This window comes from Carassius auratus, chromosome 21 (genome assembly GCF_003368295.1).
Source record: "Carassius auratus strain Wakin chromosome 21, ASM336829v1, whole genome shotgun sequence".
NCBI lineage: Eukaryota > Metazoa > Chordata > Actinopteri > Cypriniformes > Cyprinidae > Carassius > Carassius auratus.
In genome coordinates, this window is record NC_039263.1 from 8,777,803 (window position 1) to 8,797,067 (window position 19,265).

The 19,265-nt window shown below is 39.4% G+C and overlaps 1 protein-coding gene across 2 annotated transcripts in view; it reads left to right on the top strand.

The window, feature by feature from the left end:
* The window catches only part of slc13a5a (solute carrier family 13 member 5a), a 72,474-nt gene extending 60,961 nt beyond the window's left edge, over positions 1-11,513 (top strand). For both annotated transcript variants that reach the window (XM_026195727.1, XM_026195729.1), the window contains 2 exons: positions 10,523-10,660; positions 10,895-11,513. In XM_026195727.1, the coding sequence (XP_026051512.1) occupies positions 10,523-10,660; positions 10,895-11,020 (264 nt within the window). In that variant the 3' untranslated portion in view covers positions 11,021-11,513. The remainder of the gene's footprint in view (positions 1-10,522; positions 10,661-10,894) is intronic.
* Positions 11,514-19,265: the final 7,752 nt, after the last annotated feature.

Consider the following 19,265-nt stretch of genomic DNA (forward strand, 5'->3'; position numbering starts at 1 on the left):
ACCTCGCCTGACTGGGTCTTCAGGTCAACTGGGAAAAGAGCAAACTCTCCCCTGTGCAGAGGATCTCTTTTCTCGGTATGGAAATAGACTCGGTCGCCATGTTCGCGCAGCTTACGAACGAGCACGCGCAGTCACTGCTGAATTGAGACAATTCGAGGGCAAGAGAGCGGTTCCACTGAAACTGTTTCAGAGGTGCCTGGGGCATATGGCGTCCGCGGCGGCAGTCATACCACTCGGGCTACTCCATATGAGACCGATTCAGCACTGGCTTCACGACAGAGTCCCGAGATGGGCATGGCAACAGGGCATGCTTCGAGTGACCATCACTCCGGCCTGCCGCTGATACTTCACCCCGTGGTTGGACCCCTCGTTTCTACGGGCCGTCGTGCCCCTAGAACCGGTGTCCAGACATGTTGTTGTATCAACAGATGCCTCTGCCACGGGCTGGGGTGCCATGTGCAATGGGCATGCTGCATCAGGCTCCTGGACAGGACCCCGACTTCAGTGGCATGTCAATTCCCTCGAGTTGCTAGCAGTAAGTCTTGCTCTGCACCGCTTCAGGGCCCTGCTGAAGGACAAGCACGTTCTGGTCCGTACGGACAACACTGCGACCGTAGCGTACATCAACCGTCAGGGTGGCCGCATGCCGCATCTCCTCCTCTGGAGTAACAAGCATCTCAGGTCGCTTCGTGCCATTCACATTCCGGGCAGGCTCAATCGTGCAGCCGACGAGCTTTCACGACAGCAGTCTCGCCCCGGGGAATAGAGACTCCACCCCTAGTCGGTTCAGCTGATTTGGGAACACTTCGGAGACGCTCAGGTAGACCTGTTTGCCTCTCCAGAAAATACCCACTGCCAGTTGTTTTACTCCCTGACCGAGGGCACCCTTGGCACGGACGCCCTGGCACACAGCTGGCCACTGGGCCTGCGCAAGTATGCGTTTCCCCCAGTGAGCCTTCTTGCACAGACGTTGTGCAAGATAAGGGAGGACAAGGAGCAGGTTCTCATGGTTGCGCCTTTTTGGCCCGGCCGGACCTGATTCCCCGAACTTGTACTCCTCGCGACAGCCCCTCCCTGGTCAATTCCTCTGAGGAAAGACCTTCTTTCTCAGAGACGGGGCACCCTCTGGCACCCACGTCGCGATCTGTGGAACCTACATGTGTGGGTTCTGGACGGGTCACGGAAGGTTTAGGTACCTTGCCACCACAGGTGGTAGCTACCATCACTTCAGCTAGAGCCATGTCCACCAGACATGCCTATGCTTTGAAGTGGAACCTTTTCATCACTTGGTGTTCTTCACGGCGTGAGGACCCCTGGAAATGCCCGATTGAGTCAGTGCTTTCCTTTCTTCAGGAGGGGTTGGAACGAAGGCTGTCTCCTTCCACCCTAAAGGTCTATGTGGCTGCCATTTCAGCTCACCATGACCCTGTTGAAGGTAAGTCTCTTGGGAGGCACGATCTGATCATCAGGTTCCTGAGAGGAGCAAGGAGGCTCAATCCGCCTCGCCCTCAGCAAGTCCCCTCTTGGGACCTCGCAGTGGTTCTATCAGCACTGCAGAGAGCTCCCTTCAAACCCTTGCTCTCAGTAGAGCTAAAGTTTTTATCTTTGAAAACTGCGCTCCTGACGGCTTTGGCTTCGTTGAAGAGGGTCGGGGGCACCTGCAGGCATTTTCAGTTGACGAAGCATGCCTGGAATTCGGGCCGGCTAACTCTCACATTATCTTGAGACCCCGGCCTAGGTACGTGGCCAAAGTTCCCACCACTCCTTTTAGGGATCAGGTGGTGAACTTGCAAGCGCTGCCCCTGGAGGAGGCAGACCCAGCCATGGCGCTGCTCTGTGGACAGAACTCGGTGCCTTAGGACCTCAGACCAGCTCTTTGTCTGTTACGGAGGCCAGCAGAAGGGAAAGGCTGTCTCCAAGCAGAGGTTATCCCACTGGATAGTGGATGCAATTGTCCTGGCTTATCAGGCTCGAGACCTGCCATGCCCCCTAGGGGTGAGAGCTCACTCAACTAGGAGCGTAGCTTCCTCCTGGGCGCTGGTGCATGGCGCCTCGCTAGCAGACATCTGTAGAGCTGCGGGCTGGGCGACACCGAACACATTTGCGAGATTTTATAATCTCCGTGTAGAGCCTGTGTCCTCCCGGGTACTCGCCCCTTCGGGCCAGTAAGGACCTGCTCGGTGTCAATCCGCTTGCTGCACCATTCCACTCCCCAGACTGGATGCGTGCGCTATTCTCCTCAGGTGAGTTCCTCAGTCAGAACCCTGGGTTCCTCCAGCACTGTTGATGTCCAACACTTGCGTACATGCCCCTTGGTCAGCCATGTGTGGGACTAGGTGCCTCCATGTGTTGTGATTCCCCTTTCTGGGTAATCCCACTTGTGTATGTCCATAGTAAGTCTCTCCACCACAGCAAGCCCCTTGCCAGCTCTGTCGTTGAAACTTCGACCCTGCGGGCTGGGTACCTCAGAGTTCTTATGTATCACCACCTTGGTAGATACCTGCCTTCTGTAAGTCCTCCCACGGGAAGGCAGCCTACTAGCATTATGTCCAGCTGGAATATGCTACCCAGTGTATTCTGTGCGAGCTATAGGCCCTCACTCGTGCTGGCCTCACGACAGGGTGCTATCACTCACACGGGTCGCTGGAAGACAGCCATGTGGCGTTTTGTAAGGGACCCCATTCGTAACGTCGAACATGACCGACTGAAAGGGAACGTCTTGGCTACGTATGTAACCCTCGTTCCCTGAAGGAGGGAACGGAGACGTTACGTCCCCTTGCCACATCGCAGTTCAACCCAAATATTCAGATGTGTGCAGTGCATTTTATTGAGGAGAAGGGCAGTTTTCTGAACCAGTAGCCTATAATGTGTCTGTGGCACAAAGTCTGTTTCCGTAAAGTGGGGAAAAAAAAAATATTTTATAAACATATATATATATATATATATATATATATATATATATATATATATATATATATATATATGAGGGGCCATACAAGACTTTATTCATTCTGGCACTCTCACACACATACATTCTCCATTCACATACATTTATTCTTGCTTTCACACACTTACATTCTCCTTTCACATACATATATTCTTGCTTTCACACACTTACATTCTTCTTACACATGCATACATTTCTATTCTTACACACACATACATTCTGCTGTCATATGCATATATTTTTGCTTTCACACTCATACATTCTCCTTACACATACATATATCTCTACTCTCACACACACATACATTCTCCTTTCACATACGTATATACACATACATAATATAGAATGTATGTATGTAAGAGAGAGAGTATGTATGTATGTATGTATGTATGTAAGAGAGAAAATATAGTGGAAACGGAAGGCGTTTAGTTGAAGCGGAAGGCAGGTTAGAGATCAGGCTCACCGTGACAGGTCTTGATCAGCATGGCTGAGGTAGATGAGGCAGCCGCAGAAGTATTTCAGCAAGCTATCTGTGTTTTAATAAATAAATAAATATTATCATTGTGAAAAGGTTACATGGCCTCGTCCTTTGAGTGAGTTATGATTGAGGACAGGAGCTCAGCCTCAGTCGTTTTGCCTGATAGACGTATTATAAGCGTCCAATGTTTTTTTTTTTTTTTTTTTTTTTTCACTTAATTTAGGAAGTGAATTAAGTGGGAGGTTGCAAGTTAGGAACAGCAATATCTTTATATTATTTAAATAACTCGAGTCATAGCAGTTTACTTTTAGATTTTTATTGAATTATTTATTCAATTGCAGCTCTGCGTGCAGCAATAACTCAGTGCTAGACTAGTGTTCTATAAGCGGCACCAGTTGTCAGAGATTGAATTAACATTTTCATCCGAATCAGAAACACAGAAGAAATTTTGTCAGGAGCTTCCAGTAAAGAAAATACAAACATAGTGCAGACACACATATAATTAAGGAAATAAAACTAATAATAATAAATAGTAATAATAAAATATTCATTCAGCCCATCTGATGTTTTTGTTTTGTGCACTTGCTTCATGTTGCATATATTTTTAGCTTGTTTGTTTGTTTGTTCAAGGTTAGTTTGGCCAGTAACAGAGCAAAATAAACATTTAACAAATGTAAAAAGAAGAAGAAAAAAAAAAGAATAAGAACTAAATAAATTTGCAAAGAGGATGGGAATCGGCTCATTTGAGTGTAAAATAAATAAAATCCTGATCAGTGCATCCTTAACTGGAATAGTTAGACCTACCTGAAAGACCTGAAAGACCTGAAAAAGCATGGTTAATTTCAGTTTTATCTTTGAACTATTGTATTTGTGCAAAATGGTTATTATTTATTACAATACAATGTTACAGTCAACAATGAAAACAATAAGTCTTATTTATTGATTGATTGAATGAGTGTGGCAAGTCCTGTGAAAATGTTGCCAGGGCAAGTAAAAACATTTTAACCACTGGCCGAACCGGACCAGTAGAGAATTTCCTTAGCGTTAAGCCCTGTTAATATGATCAATGTCTTAACACTTGTACACAGATCTGTAGAACACGTTGGTTACATAATTATATGTTAAAGTTAAAAACTTAAAATATGTACTTGAAAAGAAAACAGGAAGACTTTGAATAGCATAACTGTAAAATTGTGAGGAAGAGCCCAAGAGGGTCTGGCTGCAGACTTGCACTTGCATTCTCAGACTTGCACTCTCAGACACTTGCGCTTCCGCTAGTGACGTCACTCGCAGTCTTAATTTTTTATTTTATTGATTTTTTATTTATTTTTTGTTTGAATTTCCCAACATTTTATAACAGTAGCCAGGTGGCGAAGACAAGAAAAAATAAACTAAATTACAATGTCACTTGCAATCGCTACTTGCACTCTCTAGTACCTGTGACACTTGCAATCGACACAAATCGTGCATGTTGCCATTGGAGACAATACGCGGTGAATAAACGCAACGCACAAAGTTTCGCGTTAAGCATTTTCTCATATCGGATAAACTGTCTACTGTCAACATATAGGCTAGACCTACTGAATTGTCTTTATCATCTTAGTCTGTTATTAGGCCACATTGTGTTCATAGCCATCTGCTAGCCTTGTAGTACATTAAATGATAACTATATAAAATTTGGTCTTTTAATTGAACTTAATGTATCTTAAAACATGCCATATTAAGTTTTGTTTTTTTCTACAGGAGGAAAACGCTTAACGAAAAGACTTTGTGCGTTGCGTTCATATTCTGCTGTTCTGTGGCCACGGATTTGCCGGTCTTGTCTTTTTCTTGCAGGACCCTGTACATGATAGTAGTAGGCCTACTAATTTAGTTTTAATCATTTAAGCACTACCACAGTGTCTTGTCTCCATTGGCAACACGCACGATTTGTGTTGATTGCAAGTGACGTCACAGGTAGCGGAGAGTGCGATTGCAAGTGACATTGTAATTTAGTTTATTTTTTCTTGTTTTCACCACCTGGCTCCTGTTGTAAAATGTTGATAGATTCAAACAAAAAGTTATCAATAAATAGAACAAAATAAAACGAATAAAGACTGCAAGTGACGTCGCTAACAGAAGCACAAGTGTCTGAGAGTGCAAGTCTGAGAATGCAAGTAGCAATTGCAAGTGACATTGTAATTCAGTTTCTTTTTTATTGTCTTCACCACCTGGCTACTGTTGTAAAATGTTGTAAGATTTAAACAAAAAGTTATCAATAAATAGAACAAAATAAAACGAATAAAGACTGCAAGTGATGTCGCTAACAGAAGCACAAGTGTCTGAGAGTGCAAGTCTGAGAATGCAATTGCAAGTCTGCAGCCAGACCCTTCTCGGAAGATCTGAGCAGGTCTTGCACATGTATTTCCTGGTCTGAGAGTGACTTCCTGCTTAAACAGGAAGTAATATATACCAAAAAAGAAATATATGTAAAAGGAGAATGCATGTGTGAAAGCAAAAAAAATAAAATGTAGGTATGTGAAAGGAGAATGTAAGTGTGTTAAAGCAAAAAAATATTATGTATGTGAAAGGAGAATGTATGTGTGTGAGAGTAGAAATATATTTATGTGAAAGGAGAATGCATGTGTGAAAGCAAAAAAAAATGTATGTATGTGAAAGGAGAATGTAAGTGTGTGAGAGAGAGTATAAATGTATGTATGTGAAAGGAGAATGTAAGTGTGTTAAAGCAAAAAAATATTATCTATGTGAAAGGAGAATGTATGTGTGTGAGAGTAGAAATATACATTTACACAAAGATGCAAAAATGGATGCTGAGTAGGTGAAACGGAGGCTTGACTCTAGCGTTTACGTTTTGGTTTCACCAGCAACTAAAGCAAAGTCTGTGGTGTGGAAAAGTTTATAATGAGAATAATTAGTGAATAATCATGCACCATCAGTGAGCGCAGGAACGCGCTGAAGACATCTACAGTGGATTCAATAATTTTCCTCCACAAAAACATGTAGGCTTAGCCAAATCTCTGTGAGTAAAGGTTTTTCAAATAATAACTAAATAGTAATTGAGTCTTAAATCCATAATGTGGACAGAGTATTTACACTAATGTTGGCATTATTCTTTTATTAAATGTCAGCTGCTAGTGGCGAAGCAAATCCAGCAGAGCCTTTATCTTAATTTCATTATTGCCAAATACCCATCTTAATTTTAAATTTAGCTTAAGGGGGGGGGGGGGGTGAAATGCTATTTCATGCATACTGAGTTTTTTACACTGTTAAAGAGTTGGATTCCCATGCTAAACATAGACAAAGTTTCAAAAATTAAGTTGTACGTTTGAAGGAGTATTTCTGTTCCAAAAATACTCCTTCCGGTTTGTCACAAGTTTCGGAAAGTTTAGATGGAGCGGAATTTCCTTATATGGGTCCTGAGGGCACGTCTGCCGGAAGAGCGCTCTTCCGGCAGATGCGCCCTCAGGACCCATATAAGGAAATTCCGCTCCATCTAACGTCACACAGAGCCATACTCGAAAAAAACTTTCCGAAACTTGTGACAAACCGGAAGTAGTATTTTTGGAACAGAAATACTCCTTCAATCATACAACTTAATTTTTGAAACTTTGTCCATGTTTAGCATGGGAATGCAACTCTTTAACAGTGTAAAAAATAGCATTTCACCCCCCCTTTAAAAAAAAAAAAAAGAAGAAAAAGTGGAAGTTAGTCATTTTCCAAAACCGCTAAGCAAATATATACAGTTTCAGTACATACCACATAGAGACATTGTTGCTGATGCTGCTCTTGTTAAATTTCAGCCTCTGGATCTGATTCTGGATCATAAATATATGCTGAATCTGACTGTTAGCCATGGTTTGTTTTGGTTGGTTTTGTCCTCACGGTGTCACAGCTTCCAGACGCGCTCAACGCAAAAGCCTACTGGCGCTCGTGATTCTTTAGCTCCAGCCACTCGTGTTTTTCCGGGAAAAATCGGTACAGACTATCTTTTATGAATATAATAAAACTAAAGACTTTTTGGAGTTATGAAGGATGCAGTACTACTCTATAGGTACTCAAGATTAACAGGATATTGAGTGAAAACGAGCATTTCACCCCCCCTTTAATTTAATTTGTTTAAAAAAACTTGTTTTTTATTGGTGCGTTGGTCTGTAGCTTATTCCTATTTAGAGTGCTAAGATGTTACGATTTTACAGAGGACTTATTTTATTTCTTTATTCCAACTTCCAAGTGGCCTAGTCTACTTTATTTATAAATAAATTATGTTAAAACATGTATAAATGACTCATTCTTGACACAAGGAGTGTGTGCGCACATATGAATAATGTCGGGCTGTAAATGGGTACTGGCTTTTAAAAAGCTGTCAATCAAAATGTACTTGTCGGGTTCGGGTCGAAACCTGTCGGGCTCGGGTGCTGTCGGGCCTAACTTTCAAGGCCCGATTACAGCTCTAATGGAGAAAGTGTTTGAGAGTGCCAGAATTAATTACGGCTTGCACGGCCCCTCATATATATATATATATATATATATATATATATATATATATATATATATATATATATATATATATATATATATATATATTTACCTTAAACCACATACATATTGTATTACACCAAATACACAAAAATAATGATCTTTTTAGCCACATCATATGACCCCTTTAAAACAGTGTGGTTTATATACATGCTGCTGGGTTGACATTTTGACACACCAATCAAGAAAACACTTATTTCAAACCCCATTGCACACCATTTCCAGGAAACATGTCATTCAAACAGGAAACCGTAGCAAAACGTTGCACACAAGTTTGAGCTTGAACTTGCCCCAGGTAGCATAGTTTAATAATGCAGTGACTGAGTGTGGAATCATGGGAGTTGTCATCTTCATCCCCACAGCCAATGCAATCCGAAGGGACTGGGCAGAAATCATGTCCATTGATGTGCTCAGGGGCATTGCTAGACTTTTTTCCCAGTATAAATCTGCAGTGTGCCCCAATATAAATCTCAAGTTTAAGTTAAACTTTATTTCACGTCTTCTGAACTGTTGACAACAAACACCCGCTTACCCCGAGACTTAGGTCTCTGCAGAGCAAAAGTGGGCGTTTATCACCTTGAGGGTGTTTTCAAACTGCTGGGTGTTTCTAAATCATGAAATCTAAATGACCCCCCTTACCCAACCCACCACTAAACCTAACATCACTATGACATCAACCGATCAGGTATTATGGTGTAAAAACACCCTGATCTGGTAACTCCCATTACTTTCCTGCAGAGACCTTATACTTGCTTACCCCCATTGAAAGGCTTGGAAGTAACTCCCATTACTTTCCTGCAGAGACCTATACTTGCTTACCCCCATTGAAAGGCTTGGAAGAGAAAGGACAATATTTAATATATCTCCGATTGGATTATTCTGAAAGAAGAAAGTCACATACACCTTTGAGTACATACACATTCTCGGATGAACTAACACTTTAAGCAACGGAAGTTTGTACAGTGCATTGTGTTGCACACTTCTTGCACAAAGCAGGCTTTGAAGAAAAAAGTGATAGAAAAATTAATGGGGGCCTATGTCTCAGTAGAACTTTAGGTCTAGCAATGCCCCTGCATGAACGAATGATTTAATAGCGTAGTAGAATGAAGCAGGGTTTTTGGCAATTATAAGGAAACTCCGGAACTACTGATACGTATAAATGGTATTGAAATAGAAAAAGTAACAGAAATTAAATTCTTGGGAATCACAATAGACAACAAATTGAGCTGGAAATCACACATTGGACACATACAAAGGAAGATATCAAAAAATATTGCAATCATAAACAAAGCTAAGTACGTTTTAAATTACAAGGCGCTGTATATATTGTATTCCAGTCTGATTTTGTCATACTTAACGTATGGAATTGAGGTCTGGGGTAATAATTATAAGAGTTCCCTGCATTCCCTTGTAACTCTCCAAAAACGAGCAATCAGAGTTATTCATAAGGTAGGATACCAAGAACATACAAATATACTGTTCTTACAAAGTAATATGCTTAAATTCATGGACTTAGTCGTTTTTTATACTGCACAATTAATGTATAAAGCAAATTGGATCCTACTACCTGCAAATATTCAAATACTATTCATAAAAAGAGATAGCTGTTACAATTTGAGAGGTTATGGTCATTTTAAAGTACCGGCTTTCAGAACGACGAAGAAAAGTATGTGTGTGTCTGTGTGTGGTGCCAGACTCTGGAATAACCTGAGAGCCCAACTCAAGCAGTGCCCATTCATTTATCAATTTAAATCAAAGTATAAACAAGTTATACTGTCTAAGTACAGGACAGAAGAATGTCCTTAGGTGTAGAAATGGAATTAGCTGCAGAGCAATCTATTTATGTTGTATTTTTTTTGACTGACAAACTAAAAAGATAATATAAGTTAATCAAGATAATATAATTAAACTATTTATAATTATAAACAATTGTGGCCAGTAAATGTATTGAACTCATAACAAGTAAGGAACAAAAGATCAAATTAAAAGATTGGTGACTAGCGAGTTTTTTTTGTGTGTGTTTTTTTTTGTACTTATTGAAGATTCTTCTTTTTGGAATTAGCAGAATGATTGTGAGTTAATATTGTTGATTGTACTGTCACTGGAATAGGACAACACTAATATGTGGCAACTGTCTTATCGATTATAGTAGATACCTACGGTTTAAATGTAAAAAAAAAGGGGGTAGGCGTCAATAAGCTTAAGCTTCTGCCTACTCCTTTTGAGCATCAGATCCACGGTTTTATTTATTTGTTTTAATGTACTTGATAATCTGCGCATGTATCCTTTTTGGTTTCGCCTGTTGTGTTGTGTTGATGATTGTTAGTTGTTACTATGTTGATTTTGTGGAATTCTGATGCCCAAATAAAAACAGATGATGATGATGATGATGATGAGGGTGAGGCTGAAAGCTGTCAAAGCGAATATATAAAACTCTTCGAGTGTTTTTTGGATATTTTAATTAAAATAATCTTACACATTGTGCCTTTAAATTCACTTCAATATATAGTATATCTCAATAAAAGAAGTTGTTTTAACACTATATTGTTTTGTTTTTTTAGTCCCAGTCTATAGGTGTCAATCCTCTGTATGTTATGATCCCCTGCACCCTCAGTGCATCTTTTGCCTTCATGCTACCTGTGGCCACGCCTCCGAATGCCATAGTCTTCTCATATGGATACCTGAAAGTGTCTGACATGGTGAGTGTTAATAAGTAGTCTTTAAAAATATGAACCGTCATCCTTTTGGGACTTATTCAATCCAAAATGCAAAGTGAAATGTATAGACAAAGATTTAGATTTACTTTAAAACTTTTGAAAAATGTATTTTAAAAAATGAAGAATTTAATTGATATGTAGATCTTGAAAAAATAAAAGCAGTGACTTATTTACTTTCATAAAGTTGGTTATCCAAATGATAATTTTTATGTGCAGGCCAAGACAGGGATTGTCATGAATATCATCGGCATCCTCTCCATTACCTTGGCCATTAACAGCTGGGGCAAAGCTATCTTCAGTTTAGACACCTTTCCCAGCTGGGCAAACACTACAGAAGTGTGAGAGGCTAAATCCCACCATCAGTCTGCTGTCAGACTGCACCATTCAGCACTATTCTCACCATGTTTCCAACCGAAGAGGCCAGACAGGGTCACAGCCAGTGGCTGGTTTCACTGGAGATGATAGTGTGTCATTACTGTGATTGTGCAGTTCAGTTGTTGTTTATTGATGTAAGTTTGTAAACAGTCCATAAAAAAATGCTATAATAAAGTTACTTCAAAAGCAGCTTTAGAGGAATATAAGTGTAAAGCCAAAAGGCAGATATCAGATAGATACCATGCAGATTTATAAGCACAAATATGCATATACCTCTAAAAAAGTGGACAGCTATGTACACCTTTGACAGGCAGGGCAGTTTTAACAGAATATTGTAATCATGTACAGTTCAAGATTAATTAAAACTCTTACCATTGCAATGTACAATTAAGCTATGTAAATTAAAATAATGTATTTTCTTCCCATTCCTACTAATAAATACACTCTGTTCTTTCACCTGTAGCATGTAGCCAATATTAAATAAGTACACTTTGTGTGTGAGTCTCTCTCTCTCTCTCTCTCTCTCTCTCTCTCTCTCTCTCTCTCTCTCTCTCTCTCTCTCTCTCTCTCCCTCTTTCTCTCTGTGTGGATGTGTGTGTGTGCTTGGAAAAGAAAAAATACTTTCTGTTATTTTATTAGTCTGTGCATTTCTGAAACGACTGAAAACTTCATTAATTATTTTATTGAGATTTTTTTTAATTTATGTAAAAATGTAAAATCTTATATTATATAGCCTATACAAATAAGGGGGGGATATCAACTTAATTCAATATAATCACACTGAATAAATTCTAATAAAAAGATTAATAACTAAAAATATACTACAACAAATATTGATGTCGAGATAAAGATATACACCTATTGAAATTATAAAATCCACATAATGCATATGCATATAATAAATGTGCTTAAATTATATTTAGTGACTTCCACGGTCAAGAGAAAACATTAAAGGCTGGGGAATATCTTAACCTATGTTTTACGTTCAGCTTATTTCAGTAGTAAGTGCACACAGCTATGACACACAATGACGGAAAGTTTTCGGCAGGAGGTAATGTGTTGCTGGCGAGGCTGAAAGGCAGCACTGGGGCTGTGTTCGAAATTACATGCTTACTGCTTACTGCCCAGTACACAGTGTATACTGCCTACTATTTTTTAAAGAATAATGTGTGAAACAGTATACAAGTGACAAATATTTCAGAGTAGTGTGCTAACCTGTTGTCACAAGACAAAACATTAATTCAGCACAGCTGCTGAGGTTGTTGCCTCACAAATAAATGTACTAACCATTCTTTTTACAAAGGATTGTTAATTAAGGATTCATACTAATCAACAATGCTATATTGCCCAATTGAACTCATTTAATAATTAATGGACTTTACATACAGAGCAGAAATAATAATAATTTTGTAAATAGTAGTTAAGTTGTAGATATTTATATTTCAGTACTGAAGTACATTATAAAACAGTATGCAATAAAATAGTGTGTTTTTTTTTTTGTTTTTTTTGTTTAAAGATGTTCCTGTGACTCAAGTGGTAAAGCATTGCATTAGCAGCGCAAGATTGTGGGTTAAAGGTCCCCTTGTTCGTGATCCCATGTTTTAAACTTTAGTTAGTGTGTAATGTTGGTGTTAGAGTATGAATAATATCTGTAAAATTCTCAAGCTCAAAGTTCAATGCCAAGCGAGATATTTGATTTAACAGAATTCGCCTACAAAAAACGACCCGTTTGGACTACAGCCCCATAGGGTTGCCACCCGTCCCTTAAAATCCGGAATCGTCCCGTATTTGAGAATAAAATAGCGCCTCCCGTTTTGAATCAATATGGGACGGGGTTTGTCCCGTATTTTCGGAGTTGTCTTCTCTGTTGCGCACGTGGCTTGTCAGATGTGCGATAGCATGCCTCGGGTTAACAACATTCATAAACTTTACAATAAGGTTCATTTATTAAGCATTAATGTATTAACTAACATGAACTAACAATGAGTAAGAAATACATTTTTTACAGTATTTATTAATCTTTGTTAATGTTAGTTAATAGAAATAAAGCTGTTCATTGTTCATGTTAGTTCAGTGCATTAACTAATATTAACAAGATTTTAATAAAGTATTATTAAATTTGGAAATGAGCATGAGCAAAGATGAACAATTGCTGCATAAGTGCAGATCATTATTAGTTAATGTTAATTAATGTAGTTAACTAATGAACCTTATTTTAAAGTGTTAGCGATTTGTTTATTAAGGTGTACAGTCAGACACATAAGCATTATTTTAATAAGAGATAAGTAAAAATATAGTGCCTATGTGAAGCAAATAAACAATTTAACTAATTAAAATGATTGCATTATTCAATAGGCTACTGTAGAATTAACAATAGACTATATAAAATAGATTAAAAAAAATGTGTGTTTTACATGAATTTAGAAATGTTTGTAGATCGGTTATTTATTATGTGGTTTCACGGTTTGGATGGTGTTACTGTTTGCAAACAATGACAAATATTTTATCCAAAATCTGTGTTCACACCACCTTATACAATTACTTATACAAGTCCCTTATTTTTCTGTATTAAAGGTGGCAACCCTAGTCCTCTAGCAGGTTAAACTTTTAGTTATTGAAATATGTTTACAGGGCAGCATTGCATCTTATTGGTTCTCTCAGTCATCCAATCAAGGACAGCAGGAGGCGGGACATGGATTATTTGCATTTATTTTTTCTCAGGACGTGGGAAACATCACGCTAAGGAGATCGTTGCAGTTAAGGTAATGTTATGTTTTCTGTTGAACTATATTTGATTATTACATTAAAATGTCAAAATAATGAAGTATTTTGATTTTAAGTTAAGGTAATGTTGTGTTTTATGTTGAACTATATTACATTAAAATGTCTAGATAATGAAGTATATATAACAAGTAAAGCTTAATTTTTCTATCGAGCTGTTATTTAACTAGCTAGCTAACTAATGCAAGTAAGCTAACTCGGAACATTAGCTAGTATTGTTGCTGTTCCCAGAGCATTTTGTCATAGCTACATACAACAAAATGCTTGGCTGCATTTTTTATGCATATTTTTCTAATACTGATTTTAGAGCGCCTTGTCGTATTTAAGTGCAACATTAATTTGCTGCTCTAAGGGTATTTTTGCAGCATAAATTCTAATACTGCCCTCAGGGTACCTTACCGTATCTCCACGCAACATTCATTTGCTGCTCTTAGCTCATTTTTGTTGCAGATATTCTAATGCCACCCGCAGGGCACCTTACTGTATCTCCGTGCAATCATTTTCTGCTCTCAGCGCATTTTTGTTGCAGATATTCTAATTCTGCTCTCAGGGCAGCTTACCGTAACTCCGTGCATTCATTTGCTGCTCTAAGCGCGTTTTTGTTGCAGATATTCTAATGCTGCTCTCAGGGCACCTTACCGTATCTCCGTGCAATCATTTGTTGCTCTTAGCGCGTTTATGTTGCAGATATTCTAATGCTGCTCTGAGGACACCTTACCGTAACTCCATGCAATCATTTGCTGCTCTTAGCGCATTTTTGTTGCTAATATTCTATTGCTGCTCTCAAGGCACCTTACCGTATTCTCCATGCGACATTCATTTGTTGCTCTCAGTGCGTTTTTGTTGCAGATATTCTAATGCAACCCTCAGGGCACCTTACCATATCTCCATGCAATCATTTGCTGCTCTCAGTGCGTCTTTGTTGCAGATATTCTAATGCTGCTCTCAGGGCACCTTACCGTATCTCCATGCAGTCATTTGCTGCTCTTAGCGCATTTTTGTTGCAGATATTCTAATGCTGCTTTGAGGGCACCTTATGATATTAGATCTACAATTGGCAGCTCTAAGGGTATTTTTGCAGCATAAATTCTAATACTGCACTCAGGGCACCTTACTGTATCTCCATGCAAAATTCATTTGCTGCTCTTACTGCATTTTTGTTGCAGATATTCTAATGCTGCTCTCAGAGCACCTTACCGTATCTCCATGTAATCATTTGCTGCTCTTAGTGCATTTTTGTTGCAGATATTCTAATGCCACCCTCAGGGCATCTTACCGTATCTCCGTGTAATCATTTGCTGCTCTTCGCGCTTTTATGTTGCGGATATTCTAATGCTGCTCTTAGGGCACCTTACCATAACTCCATGCAATCATTTGCTGCTCTTAGCGCTTTTATGTTGCAGATATTCTAATGGTGCTCTCAGGGCACCTTACCGTATCTCCATGCAGTCATTTGCTGCTCTTAGCGCATTTTTGTTGCAGATATTCTAATGCTGCTCTGAGGCACCTTATTAAATTAGATCTACAATTGGCAGCTCTAAAGGTATTTTTGCAGCATAAATTCTAATACTGCACTCAGGGCACCGTACTGTATCTCCATGCAACATTCATTTGCTGCTCTTAGTGCGTTTTTGTTGCAGATATTCTAATGCTGTTCTCAGGGCACCTTACCGTGTCTCCATGCATCCTTCATTTGTTGCTCTCAGCGCATTTTTTTTTTGCAGATATTCTAATGCTGCTCTGAGGGCACCCTACCGTATCTCTGTGCAATCACTTGCTGCTCTTAGCGCCTGTTTGTTGCAGATATTCTAATTCTGCTCTGAGGGCACCTTACCGTATCTCCATGCAATCATTTGCTGCTCTCAGCGCATCTTTGTTGCAGATATTTTAATGCTGCTCTCAGGGCACCTTACCGTATCTCCATGCAGTCATTTGCTGCTCTTGGCGCTTTAATGTTACAGATATTTTAATGCTGCCCTGAGGGCACCTTACTGTAACTCCATGCAATCATTTGCTGCTCTAAGTGCATTTTTGTTGCAGATATTCTAATACAACCCTCAGGGCACCTTACTGTAACTCCATGCAATCATTTGCTGCTCTCAGCGCGTTTTTGTTGCAGATATTCTAATGCTGCTCTCAGGGCAACTTACCGTATTTCCATGTAACATTCATTTGCTGCTCTTAGCGCGTTTGTTGCAAATATTCTATTGCTGCTCTCAGGGCACCTTACTGTATCTCCATGCAATAATTTGCTGCAGATATTCTAATGCTGCTCTGAGGGCTCGTTACCGTATCTCCTACAATCATTTGCTGCTCTTAGCGCATTTTTGTTGCAGATATTCTAATGCTGCTCTGCGGGCACCTTACCATATCTCCATGCAATCATTTGCTGCTCTCAGCGCGTTTTGTTTCAGATATTCTAATGCTGCTCTGAGGGCACCTTACCGTAACTCCATGCAATCATTTGCTGCTCTTAGCGCTTTTATGTTGCAGATATTCTAATGGTGCTCTCAGGGCACCTTACCATATCCCCATGCAATCATTTGCTGCTCTCAGAGCGTCTTTGTTGCAGTTATTTTAATGCTGCTCTCAGGGCACCTTACCGTATCTCCATGCAGTCATTTGCTGCTCTTAGCGCATTTTTGTTGCAGATATTCTAATGCTGCTCTGAGGGCACCTTATTAAATTAGATCTACAATTGGCAGCTCTAAGGGTATTTTTGCAGCATAATTCCTAATACTGCACTCAGGGCACCTTACTGTATCTCCATGCAACATTCATTTGCTGCTCTTAGTGCATTTTTGTTGCAGATATTCTAATGCTGCTCTCAGGGCACCTTACCGTGTCTCCATGCAACCTTCATTTGTTGCTCTCAGCGCATTTATTTTGCAGATATTCTAATGCTGCTCTGAGGGCACCCTACTGTATCTCCGTGCAATCATTTGCTGCTCTTAGCGCCTGTTTGTTGCAGATATTCTAATGCTGCTCTGAGGGCACTTTACCGTATCTCATTTGCTGCTCTCAGCGCGTCTTTGTTGCAGATATTTTAATGCTGCTCTCAGGGCACCTTGCCCTATCTCCGTGCAATCATTTGCTGCTCTCAGCGCATTTTTGTTGCAGATATTCTAATGCTGCTCTGAGGGCACCTTACCGTATCTCCATGCAACATTCATTTGCTGCTCTTAGCGCATTAATGTTGCAAATATTCTATTGCTGCTCCCAGGGCACCTTATCGTATCTCCATGCAATAATTTACTGCTCTAAGCGCATTTTTGTTGCAGATATTTTAATGCTGCTCTCAGGGCACCTTACCGTATCTCCATGCAGTCATTTGCTGCTCTTAGCACATTTTTGTTGCAGATATTATAATGCTGTTTTGAGGGCACCTTATGACATTAGATCTACAATTGGCTGCTCTAAGGGTATTTCTGCAGTATAAATTCTAATACTGCCCTCAGGGCACCTTACCATATCTCCATGCAACATTTATTTGCTGCTCCTAGCGCATGTTTGTTGCATATATTCTAATGCTGTTCTAAGGGCACCTTACCATATCTCCATGCAACATTTATTTGCTGATCCTAACGCATTTTTGTTGCAGATATACTAATACTGCTCTGAGGGCACCTTATGACATTCGATCTACAATTGGCTGCTCTAAGGACATTTTTCTGCATCATTACTCACATTTTAATACTGTTCTCAGGACACCTTGTAGTATCTGCATGAAACATGAATTGACTGCTCTAAGGACATTTTCGCTCAAAGCATTCTAGTACTGCTCTCAGGGCACCGTATTAGATTTACATCCAACATTAATTGGCTGCTCTATGGGCATTAGTTGCACACTTTCTTATACTACTGCATCCCTACTCATATACAGAGCAGAGAAAAACTAACTGAGAAGTTTTTAGAATTGCATGGAAAAACAGTATGTCCAGCTATAGACAGGCTCTAAAAACTGCTAGTGCAGAGCATATACACAAACTCATTGAAAATAACCAAAACAATCCAAGGTTTTTATTTAGCACAGTGGGTAAGTTAACAAATTACCAGACGCCACCTGATTCAAATATTCCACCAACGTTAAATAGTAATGACTTTATGAATTTCTTCACTGATAAAATAGATAACATTAGAAATACAATAGCGAATGTAGATTCTAAAGCATCTAACACTTCAGTTTCATCCATCGCACCCAAAGATAAACTGCAGTGCTTTACAACCATAGGACAGGAAGAGCTAAATAAACTTATCACTGTATCTAAACCAACAACATGTTTATTAGATCCTGTACCCACTAAATTACTGAAAGAGCTGTTACCTGTAGTCGAAGAACCGCTTCTCAATATCATAAACTCGTCGTTATCTTTAGGACACGTCCCAAAACCATTCAAGCTGGCGGTTATCAAGCCTCTTATTAAGAAATCAAAACTAGATCCTAGTGTACTGGCAAATTATAGGCCTATTTCAAATCTTCCATTTATGTCTAAAATTTTTGAAAAAGTTGTGTCTGCTCAATTGAGCACCTTCCTGCATAAAAATTATCTGTATGAAGAATTTCAGTCAGGTTTTAGGCCACACCATAGCACAGAAACTGCACTTGTTAAAATTACAAATGATCTGCTCCTTGCGTCAGACCAAGGCTGCATCTCATTTCTAGTCTTACTTGATCTTAGTGCTGCGTTCGACACCATAGACATACTCATAGATCGATTACAAAACTATACAGGTATTCAAGGGCAGGCTCTAAGATGGTTTAGATCCTACCTGTCCGATCGCTACCATTTTGTTTACTTAAATGGGGAGTCATCTCATTTATCATCAGTAAAATATGGAGTGCCACAAGGATCCATCCTAGGTCCCCTTCTATTTTCAATATACATGTTGCCCCTTGGTAATATTATTAGAAAATACGGAATTAGCTTCCACTGTTATGCTGATGATACTCAGCTATATATCTCAAAGAGATCAGATGAAACTTCTCAATTATCTAAGCTAACAGAGTGTGTTAAAAATGTAAAAGATTGGATGACAAATAATTTTCTCCAATTAAATTCGGATAAGACAGAGATACTAATTATTGGACCAAAAAACACTACACATAATCTTGTAGATTACAATCTGCAACTAGACGGATGTACTGTTACTTCCTCTACAGTCAGAAATCTGGGTGTTATATTAGACAGCAATTTGTCTTTTGAAAATCATATTTCCAATGTTACAAAAACAGCATTCTTCCATCTTAGAAACATTGCCAAGCTACGAAACATGTTATCTGTTTCTGATGCAGAAAAGCTAGTTCATGCATTCATGACCTCTAGACTGGACTATTGTAATGCACTGCTAGTTGGTTGTCCTGCTTCGTCAATAAACAAGCTACAGGTAGTCCAAATGTAGAGTCCTTACGAGGTCAAGAAAATATGATCAT